General features: G+C 41.9%; 1 protein-coding gene across 1 annotated transcript; it reads left to right on the top strand.

Moving 5' to 3' along the window:
- Window positions 1–6,689: 6,689 nt before the first annotated feature.
- Window positions 6,690–8,935, top strand: CRP (C-reactive protein). Its single transcript, XM_012449715.2, has 2 exons — window positions 6,690–6,875; window positions 7,115–8,935. The coding sequence occupies exons 1-2, from the start codon at window positions 6,809–6,811 to the stop codon at window positions 7,723–7,725; spliced, it is 678 nt and encodes a 225-aa protein (XP_012305138.2). The 5' UTR covers window positions 6,690–6,808; the 3' UTR covers window positions 7,726–8,935.
- The last annotated feature ends 5,930 nt before the right edge of the window (window positions 8,936–14,865 follow it).

Below are 14,865 nucleotides of genomic sequence, written 5' to 3'. Positions count from 1 at the left end.
CTCTTGTTTGCTTAACAGCTCTACTTAGTTATAATGTTTTAACATTTTTATACATAAATTTGTCTATGTAGGATTTTTGCATCTATGTTTATAGATGAGAACGGCTTCTCATTTTCTTTCCTTTTTTTTTTTTTTTTTTTTTTTTTTTTTTTTTTTTACCATTTTTGTTTGGGTTTTGTGTTGTTACTGGATTCTTAAAATAAGTTGGTAGCTTTATTTCCTTTGCTCATTTTAAATTCTCTTATCTTTCATGATATTTTTATAACACCTATTGATTCTTTTTTTTTTTTTAATTATACTTTAGTCCTGGGGTACATGTGTAGATCGTGCAGGATTGTTACATACATATACACATGGCAGGGTGGTTTGCTGTATCCATCCCCCATCACCTATATTAGGTATTTCTCCTAATGTCATCCCTCCCAATCCCCCCACCCCCTGCTATCTCTCCCTTAGCCCCCAACTCCCTAACAGGCCCCGGTGTGTGATGTTCCTCTCCCTGTGTCCATGTGTTCTCATTGTTCAATACCCATTTATAAATGAGAACATGCAGTGTTTGGTTTTCTGTTCTTGTGTCAGTTTGCTGAGAATGATGGTTTCCAGCTTCAACCATTTCCCTGCAAAGGACAGGAACTCATCCTTTTTTAAGGCTGCATAGTATTCCCTGGTGTATATATGCCACATTCTCTTTTCTTTTCTGGCACTACATTAATTTATATTAAAAAATGCTTTTTTTGTTATTCATAGGAATTGAAGTGGGAAGATGCTATTAGTGTTAGTGCTCAGTCCATCATTGATTAAATTTGTCTCCTTTAGTTATTCCTGCATCCGTTCACCCCACAGCACTACTGAGCACGAACTCCATGCCAGGCTTTGCAAGAGGCTGGTTTTCAAGAAAGGAATGCTATTATCCATAAATAAAAGAGTCTGAATTTTCTCTCATTTTTACTAAAAGAGATGATGATAATGTATTTGCATCAATCTACGTGCACAGTTATTCTTGGCCTTAGATTATCTTTCCTAGATGCCTAGCCATGTTACAGTTGTAATGTTTGACCACCAAATAAGTAAAACCAACTGGTCTGTGTACCAATGATGAAACCTTCTTAGCCTCACACACATAGCATTTGACACAGGAGTATGAGCTACATAACTTTGAACACTGCTTTTTAGAGCTCCATATTTGATCAGTCTTGGATTCCTATTAATTTTCTTACTGACATACCTTTTACATCTATCCTCTTCTCACATTCCTACTGCTTCTGTGCTAGTTTTGAATCCTATTATCTTTTTTGTTTGTTTGAGACAGAGTCTCTCTCTGTCACCCAGGCTGGAGTGCAGTGGCGCGATCTCGGCTCACTGCAACCTCTGCCTCCCAGGTTCCAGTGTTGAATCTCATTATCTTTAATATAATTTGTCTAGTTAATGGCTTAGTGCCTGATCCCTAGAAAATGTTCCTAAGATATATCTTGGTTGAATTAATGAACTAAGACCCACAAAGTGGTCTCCGAATTTATAATTTCTCTCACACGAATATATTATTCATATTGCTGCCAATGAAAATTCTAAAACACAGATCTGACTCTACTCTTTCCTTGTTCAGGAAACCCTCAAAGTCTCTCACTTGCTTAATGTGAAAGACTGCAGGCCAAAATTTTCTATAGATTATTTTAATAATAAGTTTATAGAAATATTGGCATCAGAGACAAACAGCAGTACTTTACAAGTACAAATGTAATTATTTTGCTGGTAAAGCAGAACAGCAATTCTAATAGTGATTAGGCACTAGTAAATACCAAGTAGAAGCTACATTAATAAATAAACTAGGATAGAGTGTGAATTAAAGAATGACTTGGTACAATCTGTGGAGTAGGGATATCTTAGAATTTTGTCTTGCAAATTAGTACAATTTTGGACTGAAAAGATTCTAATTCACTAAAGTGGACAATCATGGTTATGGAGATTAAAATAAGCTTTTCAGAGTTTGTGTACAAAACAATACAAGATGAAATTTGGTGGTGACCATTGCTTATATTAGTCTCTTAGTTTTGAACCTCACTTTTGTTAACTACTCAATTTTTGTGGCTCAGTTTAAATGCTGCCCCTTGCATAGAAACCTGTGCTTCTCTGGAGGGATTCTGGTGGCAAGGATGCCAGTGTATGTTTTATTTCAGGGAAACTGATGGTTGGTTTGGACACACAATGTCCTGGATTCAGGGTGTTGTTAGGAAGGTATTTCTATTTGTCAAAAGTTATTCAAATGTAAGTATCATAATACCTACTGAAATGTGTACAGTAAGTAAAAAGGGAGTTTATGGCTAATGAACCTCAGAAGACTTGAGATGAAGCTGGCATCAGGTGAGACTAGATTCAGAGACCCGAACAATGTTATTGAAGCACTGTCTGTCTCTCAGCTCTACTTGTGAGTCAAGGATGGTGTATTAGTTGGTTTTCACACTGCTATAAAGAACTACCTGAGTCTGGCTAATTTATAAACAAAAGACATTTTTAATTGACTCACAGTTCCACAAGTCTGGTGAGGACTCAGGAAACTTACAATCATGGTGAAAAATGAAGGGGAAGCAGGCATTTTCTTCACAAGGCAGCAGAAGAGAGAGAGAGTGAGTGGGGAGCTGCCAAGCACTTTTAAACCATCAGACCTCATGAGAACTCACTCACTATCATGAGAACAGCGTGGGCAAAACTACCTCCATGATCCAATCACCTTCCACCAGGTCCCTCCCTCGACTCATGGTGATTACAATTTGGGATGACGTTTGAGTGGGGACACAGATCCAAACCGTATCACTCCATCTCGGCCCCTCCCAAATCTCATGTCCTTTTCACATTTCAAGACTTCATTCAATCATGCCTTCCCAACAGTCACCCAGACTTAACTTATTTCAGCATTAACTCAAAAGTCCAAGTCTAAAGTCTCATCTGAGACAAGGCAAGTTCCTTCTGCTTGTTAGCCTAGTAAAATAAAAAACAAGTTAGTTACTTCCAAGATACAATGGTGGTACAGCCATTGGTTAAATGTTCCTGTTTCAAATGAGAGAAAGTGGCCAAAACAAAGGGGCCACAGTCTCCATGTAAGTCTGAAATCTGGCAGGGCGCTCATTAAATCTTAAAGCTCCGAAATAATCTACTTTGATTCCATGTCTGACATCCACATTCATGCAGGTGGTAGGCCCCCATAGCCTTGAGAAGCTCCACCCTTGTGGCTTTACAAAGTACAGCCCCTGTGGCTGATTTCACAGGCTGGCATTGAACACCTGCAGCTTTTCTAAGCACAAGGTACAAGCCATCAGTGGATCTACCATTCTGGGGTCTGGCAGACAGTGGCCCTCTTCTCACAGCTTCACTAGGCAGTGCCCCAGTGGGGACTCTGTGTGGGGTCTCCAACCCCACATTTCCCTGTTGCATTGCTCTAGTAGAGGTTTTCCATGAGGGCTCCATGCCTGCAGAAGACTTCTGCCTGAACATCCAGGTGTTTCCATACATCTGCTGAAATCTAGGCAGAAGCTCCCAAAGCTCAACTCTTGTCTTCTCTGCACTTGCAGTCTCAACACCATTTGGAAGTCACCAAGACTTTGGGCTTGCACCCTCTGAAGCAATGGCCTGAGCTATACATTACCCCATTTTAGCCATGACTGGCAGCTCCAGGGTGCCATGTCCCTAGGCTGCAGAGGGCAGTGAGGCCCTGGGCCTGGACCATGATACCATATTTTCCTCCTGGGCTTTTGGGCCTGTGATGGGAGGGGCTGCCATGAAGATCTCTGAAGTGACCTGAAGACATTTTCCCCATTGTTTTGGCTAACATTCATCTCCTCATTACTTATGCAAATTTCTGCAGCTAGCTTGAATTTTTCTCTAGAAAATGGGTTTTTCTTTTCTACTGCATGATCAGGCTGCACATTTCCCAAACTTTTATGCTCTGTTTCTCATTTAATTATAAGTTCTAATTTCAGATAATCTGTGAACACATATGATTGTATGTTTTCAGAAAAAGCCAGGTCACCTCTTAAATGCTTTGCTGCTTAAAAATTTCTCCTGCCAGATACCATAAATCATGTCTCTTAAGTTCAAAGTTGCACAGATCTCTAGGGCATGGGCAAAATGCCACCAGTCTCTTTGCTAAAGCATAGCAAGAGTGACCTTTACTCCACTTCCCAATAAGTTCCTCATATCCATGTGAGGACACCTCGGCCTGAACTTCATTGTCCATATCACTATCAGCATTTTGGTCAAAACCATTCAACAAAACTCAGGAAGTTCCAAGCTTTTACACATCTTCCTGTCTTCTTCTGAGCCCTCCAAACTGTTCCAGCCTCTGTGTATAACCAGGTCCAATGTTGCTTCCACAGTTTTAGGAATCATTTTAGCAATATGTCACTATCCTGGTACCAATTTTTTGTATTGGTCTGTTTTTACACTTCTATAAAGAACTACCTGAGACTGGGGAATTTATAAACAAAAGAGTTAATTGACTCACAGTTCTGCATGGCTGGGGAGGCCTCAGGAAACTTACAATTATGGCAGAAGGCAAAGGGGAAGCAGACACCTTTTTCACAAGGTGGCAGGAGAGAGAGAGAGTGGGGAGGAGCTGCCACTTTTAAACCATCAGATATTGTGAGAACCCACTCACTAACATGAAAACAGCATGGGGGAAACCATCCTTATGATCTAATCACCTCCCACCAGGTCCCTCCCTTGACATGTGGGGATTGCAATTCAAGATGACATTTGGGTGGGGACACGGAGCCGAGCCATATCGGATGGAGAGTGGTGGGACAGAGGACCACTTCTTTTAGGCATAAAGCCTTGAAATTATTTCACTTTTACACTATGAACAAGAATTCAGCAGGAAGTTATAAACTGTGTTGAATGTTTCTGAGAAGCTGAGTGAAGTAAGAACAGAAAATGCATTATTGAATTTAATGAGCGATGTGTTTGTTTATGTTGCCTTCACTAGAGTGGTGAAGGCCAAGGCCTGATTTCCGTGGATTGAGGAGGGAACAGAAGATAGGATAATAGAGGTTGTAAGCACACATAAGCTTTTCCTCCCTTCCTCCCTTCTCTCATTCCCATTCTTCTTTTTTTCTCTTTTCTTTCTTCTTTCTCTAAAAGATTAAATATATTATAGTTTGGTTTTGTAAAAATGATCAAGTAACGATGAATACATTAATAATGCAGAAAATAGAGAGGATACCTGTAAGGAGCAAAATTCCTTGAATGGTTGACAGGGTCTGGGATTCACTGAAGAAGTGCAGGGGCTGGCCTTAGATATAATGCAGGGAGAGCTCATCCCTTTTAATAGAGGAAGATGGGAAGACTGGTACATCAGGTTGTAGGAGGATGTATAAGGATATCAGTTAGGTGTTAAGAACAGAAAGACTGAGTTAAAAGTGATTTTACAAAAGAGGAGAATATTTCTCCTTTAAGTAAATGTTCAGGTAGGCAGTCTAGAGCTGATACAGTGGCTCCATACTCAATTATCCAGTCTCTATGTAACTTGTTGCCATGCCAACCTCAACATGCAGCTTACACTTGCTGACCTGAAAGTGAACTGTTCCATCTCCTGCTATCATGACTGAATACTAGCCAAAGGAAAAAAGGGGGAAGTGGGAGGGGAAAGCACATACCTTTCTTAAAAAGCACAACCTAGAGATTGTCCCTATTCTGTTCATATCTCATTGGCCATAATTTAATCATATCACTGCAAGCTACAGTGGGGGCTGGGAAATTTGCTGTTTGAGGGGATGACTAAGCGCCTAAGTAAAAATGTTATTCTTATGAAAAGTAGAGAATGGATGTTGGGGAGTGCCTAGAAGCCTCTGCTACGAAAGATATGGTGGTTCTTTTCTGATGGCTTTTAATTTCTCAATGAAAGTTGAGTTCATCAGCTGAGTGAAAGGATGAATGAGACTTGAGGAGCAAGCAGAAGAAGCATAGTAGTCATTTGGAAGAGTGAGTTAAGTAGGGAACTGTAGTAAGATTGTCAGACAGTGTGAAGGGATTACTTGAATCTCGTGAACAGAGGAAGTAGTAGAATCAGTTTATCCAGACTCCTGCTGGAAGCTTTACATATTCAGAGAAAAATGTTATTGGAAGAAACTCTGACATAATGCTATGCCTGTGATCAGGCAAACGTTTCACTGGACTTTTACTGCCAGACCATCATTTAGTGCCAGAATGTCTAGAGAGCTCTAAATAAGTATATTCAATTGGCTGAGAAAATGTGTCCATGGCTTAGGGAAGGGCATGTTTGTTTTTCTCATTTCCCATCTGTAAACAAGCAGATTACGAAAGGGGTTAGTGATCAGGGCCATCTCCAGAAGGTGTCAGCTTTCCTTCGTGAAACTCTGTGATTTGGGCTGAAGTAGGTGTTGGAGAGGCAGCTACCATGTGCACCCAGATGACCACTCATTTAATATGTTACCATTTCTCATTATTTTCTCAAGATAGATAGCCAAAGTGAAACCCTGGGAGGTTTCTTCATTTTTTCCTGTCACAAAGAATTGGTAATTCAGTAGTCATTGGAGTTTGTAATAAATAACCCACATTGATCTGTTCTGGAATTATTTTGCTTCCCTCCGTCCTGGAGCCCTGACACTTGACCCAAGAGGCAATGTTGGAAAATCATTTACAAAGTGGCATAAACTCCCTTACTGCTTTGGATATAAATCCAGGCAGGAGGGGGTAGCTCTGAGGCAAGAGATCTAGGACTTCTAGCCCCTGAACTTCCAGCCAAATACTTCTTTTCCAAAGGAGTGAATTCAGATCCTTGTAGCACTGGCAGCAGGGCATGACCATGAAGAAGCTGTTGTGCCTCCTGGTCTTGACCAGCTTCTCTCATGCTTTTGGCCAGACAGGTATGGGCCACCCCAGGCTTTGGGAGAGATTTGATCTGAGGTATGGGGTTGGGCGAACAGAACAGTGGAAGATTCATCATGATGTGTGTGTGTGTGTGTGTGTGTGTGGTGTGTGTGAGTGTGTGTGTGTAACTGGGGAAGGGGTCAGCTTCTTAATCTTAAACTCTATAAGTAAGTGAAGGGATAGATCTTTGTGATCTGAGAAACTTCTCATATCTACTTGTTTTTCTGTCTCATAGACATGTCCACGAAGGCTTTTGTGTTTCCCAAAGAGTCGGATAATTCCTATGTATCCCTCAAAGCACAGTCAACGAAGCCTCTCAAAGCCTTCACTGTGTGCCTTCACGTCTACACGGAACTGTCCTTGACCCGTGGGTACAGCATTTTCTCTTATGCCACCAAGGAACAATCTAATGAGATTCTCATATTTTGGTCTAAGGGTAGAGGATACACTCTTACAGTGGGTGGGCCTGAAGTATTATTCGAGAATCCCGAAGTCACAGCTCCAGTACACATTTGTACAAGCTGGGAGTCCGCCTCAGGGATCGTGGAGTTCTGGTTGGACGGGAAGCCCAGGGTGAGGAAGAGTCTGAAGAAGGGATACACTGTGGGGACAGAGGCAAGCATCATCCTGGGGCAGGAGCAGGATTCCTTCGGTGGGGGCTTTGAGACAAATCAGTCCTTGGTGGGAGACATCGGAAATGTGAACATGTGGGACTTTGTGCTGTCACCAGATCAGATTAACACCGTCTATTCTGGCGGGACCTTCAGTCCTAATGTCCTGGACTGGCGGGCACTGAAGTATGAAGTGCATGGTGAAGTGTACACCAAGCCCCAGCTGTGGCCCTGAGGCCGGACTGTGGGTCCTGAAGGTGGCTCCCAGTATTTTTACACCACACGGGCCCCACATCTGTGTCTCTGGGCCTTTGTTCCCCTATACGCATTGCAGGCCTGTTCCGCCTTCCTCAGCACCTGAGAATGGAGGCAAAGGGTCTGGCCTGGGACCTCGTGAACTACACTGGGAAGCTTTGTCCAGGAGAATCAGAATATCAGGTGTTTTGTTTTCATTTTTATTTCTTTTTAAGTCGGACAGATCTTGGAGTTAATTTCTTACCCTCACATAGATGAGAAAACTGAAACCCAGAAAGGAGAAATGATTTTTTGTTTTTAAAGTCACAAGGCAAGGACATCTCTGAGCTGAGAGGGAAGTACTGGTCTTCTATTTAATTTCCTGCCCAGGACCTCCAGAAAACAGGAGGGCATTGCCCACATTCACAGGGCTCTTCAGTCTCAGAATCAGGACATTGGCCAGGTCTCCGGATTGGGTCCAGAGTGCTCATGATCATGCCATGGAACTGCTGGGTCCAGGTCTCCTGAAATGGGAAGCCCGGCAACACTGCACAGCTCCTCCACGTTCTCAAAGCACCTGGAGAAGCCATTAGAATTGCTCTAGCAGAGAAGATCTGCCTTTTTTCCAGAGCAAAGTGAAGCACGAGGTATAATATGTTGTTACTGCCAAGAACGTGCATAAAAATGGTTCTTGCTTGCTTGCAGTGCTTTCTTAATTTTATGGTTCTTCTGAGGACTCCCCCCCCTTTCCACATGAACCTTGTGGGGCTTTGAATTCCTTCTTCATGCCCGCATTCTCAATATACCCAGGATGCAAGAGTGGACGTGAGACACGGGGCGTCCTGTCAGAGTAGCCCATCTCCCATCTCCCCAGCTCCCTATCTGGAGGTTGTTTTTGGATAGTTAAATGTTCCTAGCAGGACCAATTATAGTCTGCCCGAGGATTGAGTTATGGACTTTGGGAGTGAGACATCTTCTTGCTGCTGAATTTCCAAGCTGAGAGGACGTGAGCCTGGGACCACTAGTAGCCATTTTGTTAGCCACGTGGAGAGAGGTTGTGGGGACAGAAGCCAAACTGGGAATGGAGGAGCCCAGGGATTGATATGCGATGGAGCCTTGACCACATAGAGCCTCTGAATCAGCCTGTCCAGAACCACATCTACACCTGGACTGCCTAGCTTCATAAGCCAATAAAGCTCCTGCTTACTTGAGTGAGTCCAAGCTGTTTTCTGATGGTTGCTTTAGAGGTTGTGACTAAATTCTCTGATGACCTTTGAAACCAAGTCTGTGTAAGTTTACACTGCCCATTACAGAACAGATCCATGGCACTCTAACCCGTCTAAGAGTCCCCTGCAGGGATTGCCTCTGACAAGCACATTCTCTCTTTTGAGATGCCAGTTGTCGGGGTTTTAATACTCTCATTCTATCATTATTCCAGTTTGAGGAACAAAAGCTAAAGATCATTGCGATCCATGAATCTGCTGCCAGGTTCAGTGGCTGGAATGCACTTGCCCTGGTTCGTTCAGGTTCTCTGTAGAAACAGACCCCTCAAAGTTGACGGCTGCTGGCTTCCTCTAGAAGTGCCCTTTAACATGGTCTTTCAGTACTAAGTGATCAGTAGAAGTTACTCCATAGAAACCACAGCCAGGAATGAATTATGGGGCTTCCTGTGTATTAAATGGTTATCTAGGGAAGGCATATGGCAAGCTAGTTAAGCACAGAGGTTCTGGAATCAGACTGCCTAGGCCATATCCTGGCTTTACAACTTACTAGCTATATGACCCTAGGTAATATAATCTCTTTATGTCTCAGTTTTCTTACCTACAAAACAGTAGAAATAGTAATTAGCTCAAAGGGTTGCTATAAGAATCAAAGAAAATCATGCAAGCAAAGCACTTAGTACAGTGCCTGGCACACGGTAAACTATTTTAGCAGTTTTCTGCTATTGTTATTATTAAGCCATTTTGTATTATATCCATAAATATAGGCTCATTGTATGCCATAAAAATACAACTTGGTAGAATTTGTCTCTGTTGGCAGTAGTTGAAGTTTCTCATTGACTAAGAATTAAGTTTAGAATGTTAGAAAGATGAACAACAAATCTTTGAAACCATTATTTATGAATATTGACTTCTCTAATTGACTTCTGATGACCATTTGTAAGCATAGAAGTTAAGGATACGTTCTCAGACAAAAATGAGAGTGCAAATGTTATCTGTTGTCCAATCTGGGCAGATTCATCCATCCTCACAGTCAGCTAAGCAGAAGAGAGGACTGACACTCTTTTCTAGTTAAATAATCCAGATATGTCTTAATTATAGAAGGCCATCCCAACTCCCCAGGGATGTGAGTTGAGCTAATATTTTTTTCAGAATTCAATTACTTGTATCTTATTATATGTAGTCTAGTGGACAGTCTCTGGCCTTAATAATTTGAGCCAGGAGAATTTTAACAGCTGATATTTGCATTCAGAAGACATTAAAAAATATTAACAAAGCATTTATAGGATGTTTAAATTTAGGCAATTTAGCCTACTGGTGGATACTTCAATGTAATCTTGTTGGAAAATGTATCTCCAGGTAACTGGTGAATTGTCATACCATATAGAGCTATCAGATGTAATCCAATTAAGTGTTAGATGACATCTGCCAAAGAAGATGATTCTGATGTGGGCATGTTGGTTCTAAGCAATGCTTTTTGTGTGTGTTAAATGGAGAGTAAGATCAAGCATCCACCATGGCCATTTCTAGCTGATACTAATAAAGCCGTGACATCAGCACTGGTTTTCTGTTAGAGTAGGAACTATGCATCCAATTTTTCCAGAAATAGAATCAGGCCTCAAGGAATGAGTTAAAGAGACATAAGGCCAAATGGTCTATAAAACCTATGATAGAAACGAGGTGAAAGAGGGGTGGTGGCCCAGTGCCTGAAGAGACACTGTGGTGCATTTATAGGCCAAATAAGAGAAAGCAGACCAATAGTATGAATCAGAGATAATGGAGGCTGCTACTTGATAGAACACTTTCTTTTTGGAACTGAAAATAGCCATGTTGGTATAAGCACTAGGGCCAGGCCTGATCCTAACGTAAGCGCCTTAGTGTGGGATGCAACATAGAAACCTAAAATCTCCCTGTGTCAGAAATAAATATTAGCTCACTGGCCAGGCAACAGGCCTTGCACACTCTGCAAAAGGAGGTGGTCATGGAGAGAGCATGGTTAAGAATGGGCTGCATTTAAGGCCAGGTGAGTGGAGGAGAAGCCATCCCTGTGGTGAGAACTGGTCTATCCAGGCCCTGGAGGAGGGACTACAGGCTGCCTCAAAAGTGAGGCTGGGATCTGATGGAAATGGATTTGGAGTCTCAGCCAACAAAATAAGTGGAATGTTAAATCTGCTATATTCTCCCTATGCTTTCACTATTCTCAAGTTTGATGTGACCCAGGGAAGCGATGATTGACAAAGAAAGCAAATGACCCTAGATGATTAAACACCACCACCACCATCACCACCTAGACAAAATTTCCAAAGTATAGATTTCTGATCACTAGAATCCCAGGGAAAAGAGAAGCACTGCTTTGATTTCTACGTAGTTTTATCCTAGGACAACTGCCCGGTAGTCTCAGATGGGTTGTCATAACTTGCCTGGATTCCTTATTTTCAGCTCCCTGTCTCTATTTTATCTATGCATTTTTCATTTCTTCTGTACTGGAATGTAGGTTAAGTGGGCTTGTTAGTCTTTTCCTTCACAAGATGGAGACTCCTAGCTCAAATTTCCTGGATAGTCTGCTGATTACAGGCATCCTTGTCATCTGGGTGTTTGAGTATGGATTCATTGACCCCAGTCCTCCTAGAGTAGATTCTCTGGGGTTAGCACTCAGGAATGTGCAAGATCACAAGCCCTTTTATACTATGTGCTTGTAGAGCCATCATTTTAGTGTTTTCCTGACAGCTCAGATGTCTTATCTCGGGGACATCCCTGCCTCCCACTAAGCTTGTGGGCAGGTGGTCACCTGTAAGGAAGCATCTAGTGCATCTGTACTCAGGTCATCCCCTTGGCCTTCCTCTGGTACATTCTTTCAGGACTCATTCAGTGTGGACCCCTCTGTCCTATGTCCTTTATACATAGTTAATAGATCTCACACAGTTTCATCACTGCCCCCAGGATGATAATTGCTTAATCACACAGGGAAGGTCACACACAGTCTTCAAACAAACAAAACAAAACAAAAACATCTTACACTTACTGAGCTCTTACCATGTGCCAGGTACTGTTCTAAGTCTTTTAAATATATTTACTTGCTTAATGACAATTCTATGAGGTATGTAATATTTTATAGTCCTCATTTTACTGACGAGAAAACAGGTTTGAAGAGGTTAATTAACTTGTTCAGAGGTAGAATTTGAACCTTGGCAGTCTGGCTACTCAGCTCTATGGTTTTTGTTTGTTTGTTTGTTTTTGTTGTTTTTGAGATGGAGTCTCACTCTGTCACCCAGACTGGAGTACAGTGGAGTGATCTCAGCTCACTGCAACTTCCACCTCCCGGATTCAAGTGATTCTCCTGCCTTAGCCTCCCAAGCAGCTGGGATTACAGGTGCCTGCCAACGCGCCCGGTTAATTTTGTATTTTTTTAGTAGAGACGGGGGTTTCACCATCTTGGCCAGGCTGGTCTCAAACTCCTGACCTCGTGATCCACCTGCCTCACCTTCCCAAAGTGCTGGGATTACAGGTGTGAGCCACCACGGCCGGCCCTCAGCTCTATGCTTCTAACCACTGTATTCTACTGCCACATGCAACAGAAACTTACACCCTGCATTTATACCTACGGTGCAAGTGGGAGGGTGTAGGGATGTGTGTTTTTTTCTTATGGGAAGGCCATTCCAGGATGCCATATATTCAGTGTTAGCTACCATTGCGGGTCCACTGGCAATTACCCTACTTTTTAATTTTGTCCTACGTGCTTAGGAGAATGGCTTGCACATAGAAATCCTATTCAGCCTTAGCATGAATACAATTGTCAAAGTTCTCCTCTGACCTCCATCTCTTCTATAGTCACGCATGCCCCTAGATGCAACTTCACATCCTAGTGGCATTCACCAAAGGCATAGAATCGTACGAGGGACTCTCTAGGCTAGCAGTTCTCAACTTTGATATGAATATGGGAACCACCTGGAGAGCTTTCAAAACTCCAGTTGCTTAGGCCATAACCAGATAATTACATTGGATTACCTGGTGGTGAGACTCAGGCGTCATTATTTTTAAAGCTCCGTAGTGATTACAATGTACGGCCAAGTCTCCAACAGCAGAGGCTGAGGTGCCACTCTTGTAGGGTGAGTGATAGTTTAGAAAAGATTGCAGAGTCACAGCTGTGGTCCCTGACCGTTCATGTGGTTATTTCTGACGGATATGCCCCTTGTTTCTTCGTTTTCTTATGTTACAGTGGTTTCAGTCTGAGTCAGGGGACCACACCAAACTCCATTTGAGCACTGGAGTGTGGAGTTCCAGCTCTAGGATTAAATAAAGTGACAGCTCTGTATTTAGTGTGTTCTAATTTATTCAATAAAGCCTCACAGTGATGACAAACATTGTTTTAGAGTGTTTTTCTTTTTCCCCAATTGATACTTTGTATCTCTGTAGCGTGGGGAAACCAAATGCCAAGAAATTTAGAAAAGCTGAAATCTTTAAGTATTTTTAATCAGAGCATCACAGATGTAAGAGGAAGAGAGAAGAGGCTTTTCAAACAAACATATCTGAGGGAAGGGTAAAGATTGCATTGCAAGCTTATTACGCTTCTCTCCTGATAAAGTTCATTCGATGCTCTGTGATACGCTGCAAGCGGTTATAGAGCTGCACAGACAGGTTACCGGAGCCAGGGGTGGGTTGTAAAATGGTTTGTGGGAAGGTCTTTCATTCTCACTCTCTTGCTTTAGCTCTTGCTCTCTCCATCTCTATTTCTCTCTGCCTCTCTCTCTCTTTGTCAATTTTAGGCCTTCTTTACAGCATATCCATTTTGGAGGTAGTTCCTATAATGTAGTGGGCTCCATGAAATCAATAAAATTCCCAGTGTTCTCCTATTGCTTTGGTAGCTGAATTATTTTAACTTACCTGAGGAGCCCGGATATTAACAAGAAGGCAATTTGGTATTGAAAAAACATCTTCCTTCTTTGTACCAATCTGCTCACCTATACGATTGTTTTTTGTTTAAATTATACAAGTACCTTTTATTGGGCAAATGGTTAGAATGAAAGAATTAAAGCTTTTGGAACAATTACTTTAAGCCAGTCTTACAATTTAAAAAACAGATGTGAAAAGTTTGAAAAAGGATATTAAAAAGTGTTAAAACTGTACATCATTAAAAAACAAACCAGTCCAGAAAGGTACTGCCATTTGTAATAGTCGTTTTTTTCTTGTGTGTTTAGAGTATGCTACCCACATGTTAGTTGGTTCTCCTAGTCAACAGAGATGCAGCCTGTACTATCAATTTCTCATTGGATATCAGTGGGAAAACTCATGATAAGACCATGATGAATAAGCTCAAAATTCTCTTTTTTAAAATCATATTTTAAGTTCTGTGATACATGTGCAGAACTTGCAGGTTTGTTACATAGGTATACACGTGCCATGGTGGTTTGCTGTACCCACCAACCCATCGTCTACATTAGGTATTTCTCCTAATGCTAACCCTCACTCAGCCTCCCACTCTCTGATAGGTCCTGGTATGTGATGGTACCCTCCTTGTGTCCACGTGTTCTCATTGTTCATCTCCCACTTGTGAGTGAGAATATGTGATGTCTGGTTTTCTGTTCTTGTGTTAGTTTGCAGAGAATGATGGTTTCCAGCTTCATCCATGTCCCTGCAAAGGACATGAACCCCCTTTTTATGGCTGCATAGTATTCCATTGTGTATATGTGCCACATTCTCTTTATCCAGTCTATCATTGATGGGCATTTGGATTGGTTCCAAGTCTTTGCTATTGTGAACAGTGCCACAAAACAATATGTGTGCATGTGTCTTTATAGTAGAATGCTTTATAATCCTTTGGGTATATACCCAGTAATGGGGTTGCTGGGTCAAATGGTATTTCTATTTCTAGATCCTTGAGGAATTGCCACACTGTCTTCCACAATGGTTGAACTAATTTACAC

Source organism: Aotus nancymaae, unplaced genomic scaffold, assembly GCF_030222135.1.
Source record: "Aotus nancymaae isolate 86718 unplaced genomic scaffold, 86718_ANA_hifiasm-v0.15.2.pri h1tg000108l, whole genome shotgun sequence".
Taxonomy (NCBI): Eukaryota; Metazoa; Chordata; class Mammalia; order Primates; family Aotidae; genus Aotus; species Aotus nancymaae.
The sequence above is the reverse complement of the archived record's forward strand: the minus strand, read 5'-3'. Positions and strand labels throughout refer to the sequence as shown.

Coding starts and splice junctions, on each gene's coding strand:
- CRP (XM_012449715.2), top strand. CDS start 6,809: ATGACCATGAAGAAGCTGTTGTGCCTCCTGGTCTTGACCAGCTTCTCT. Junction 6,876..7,114: donor TCATGCTTTTGGCCAGACAG/GTATGGGCCACC, acceptor TCTGTCTCATAG/ACATGTCCACGAAGGCTTTT.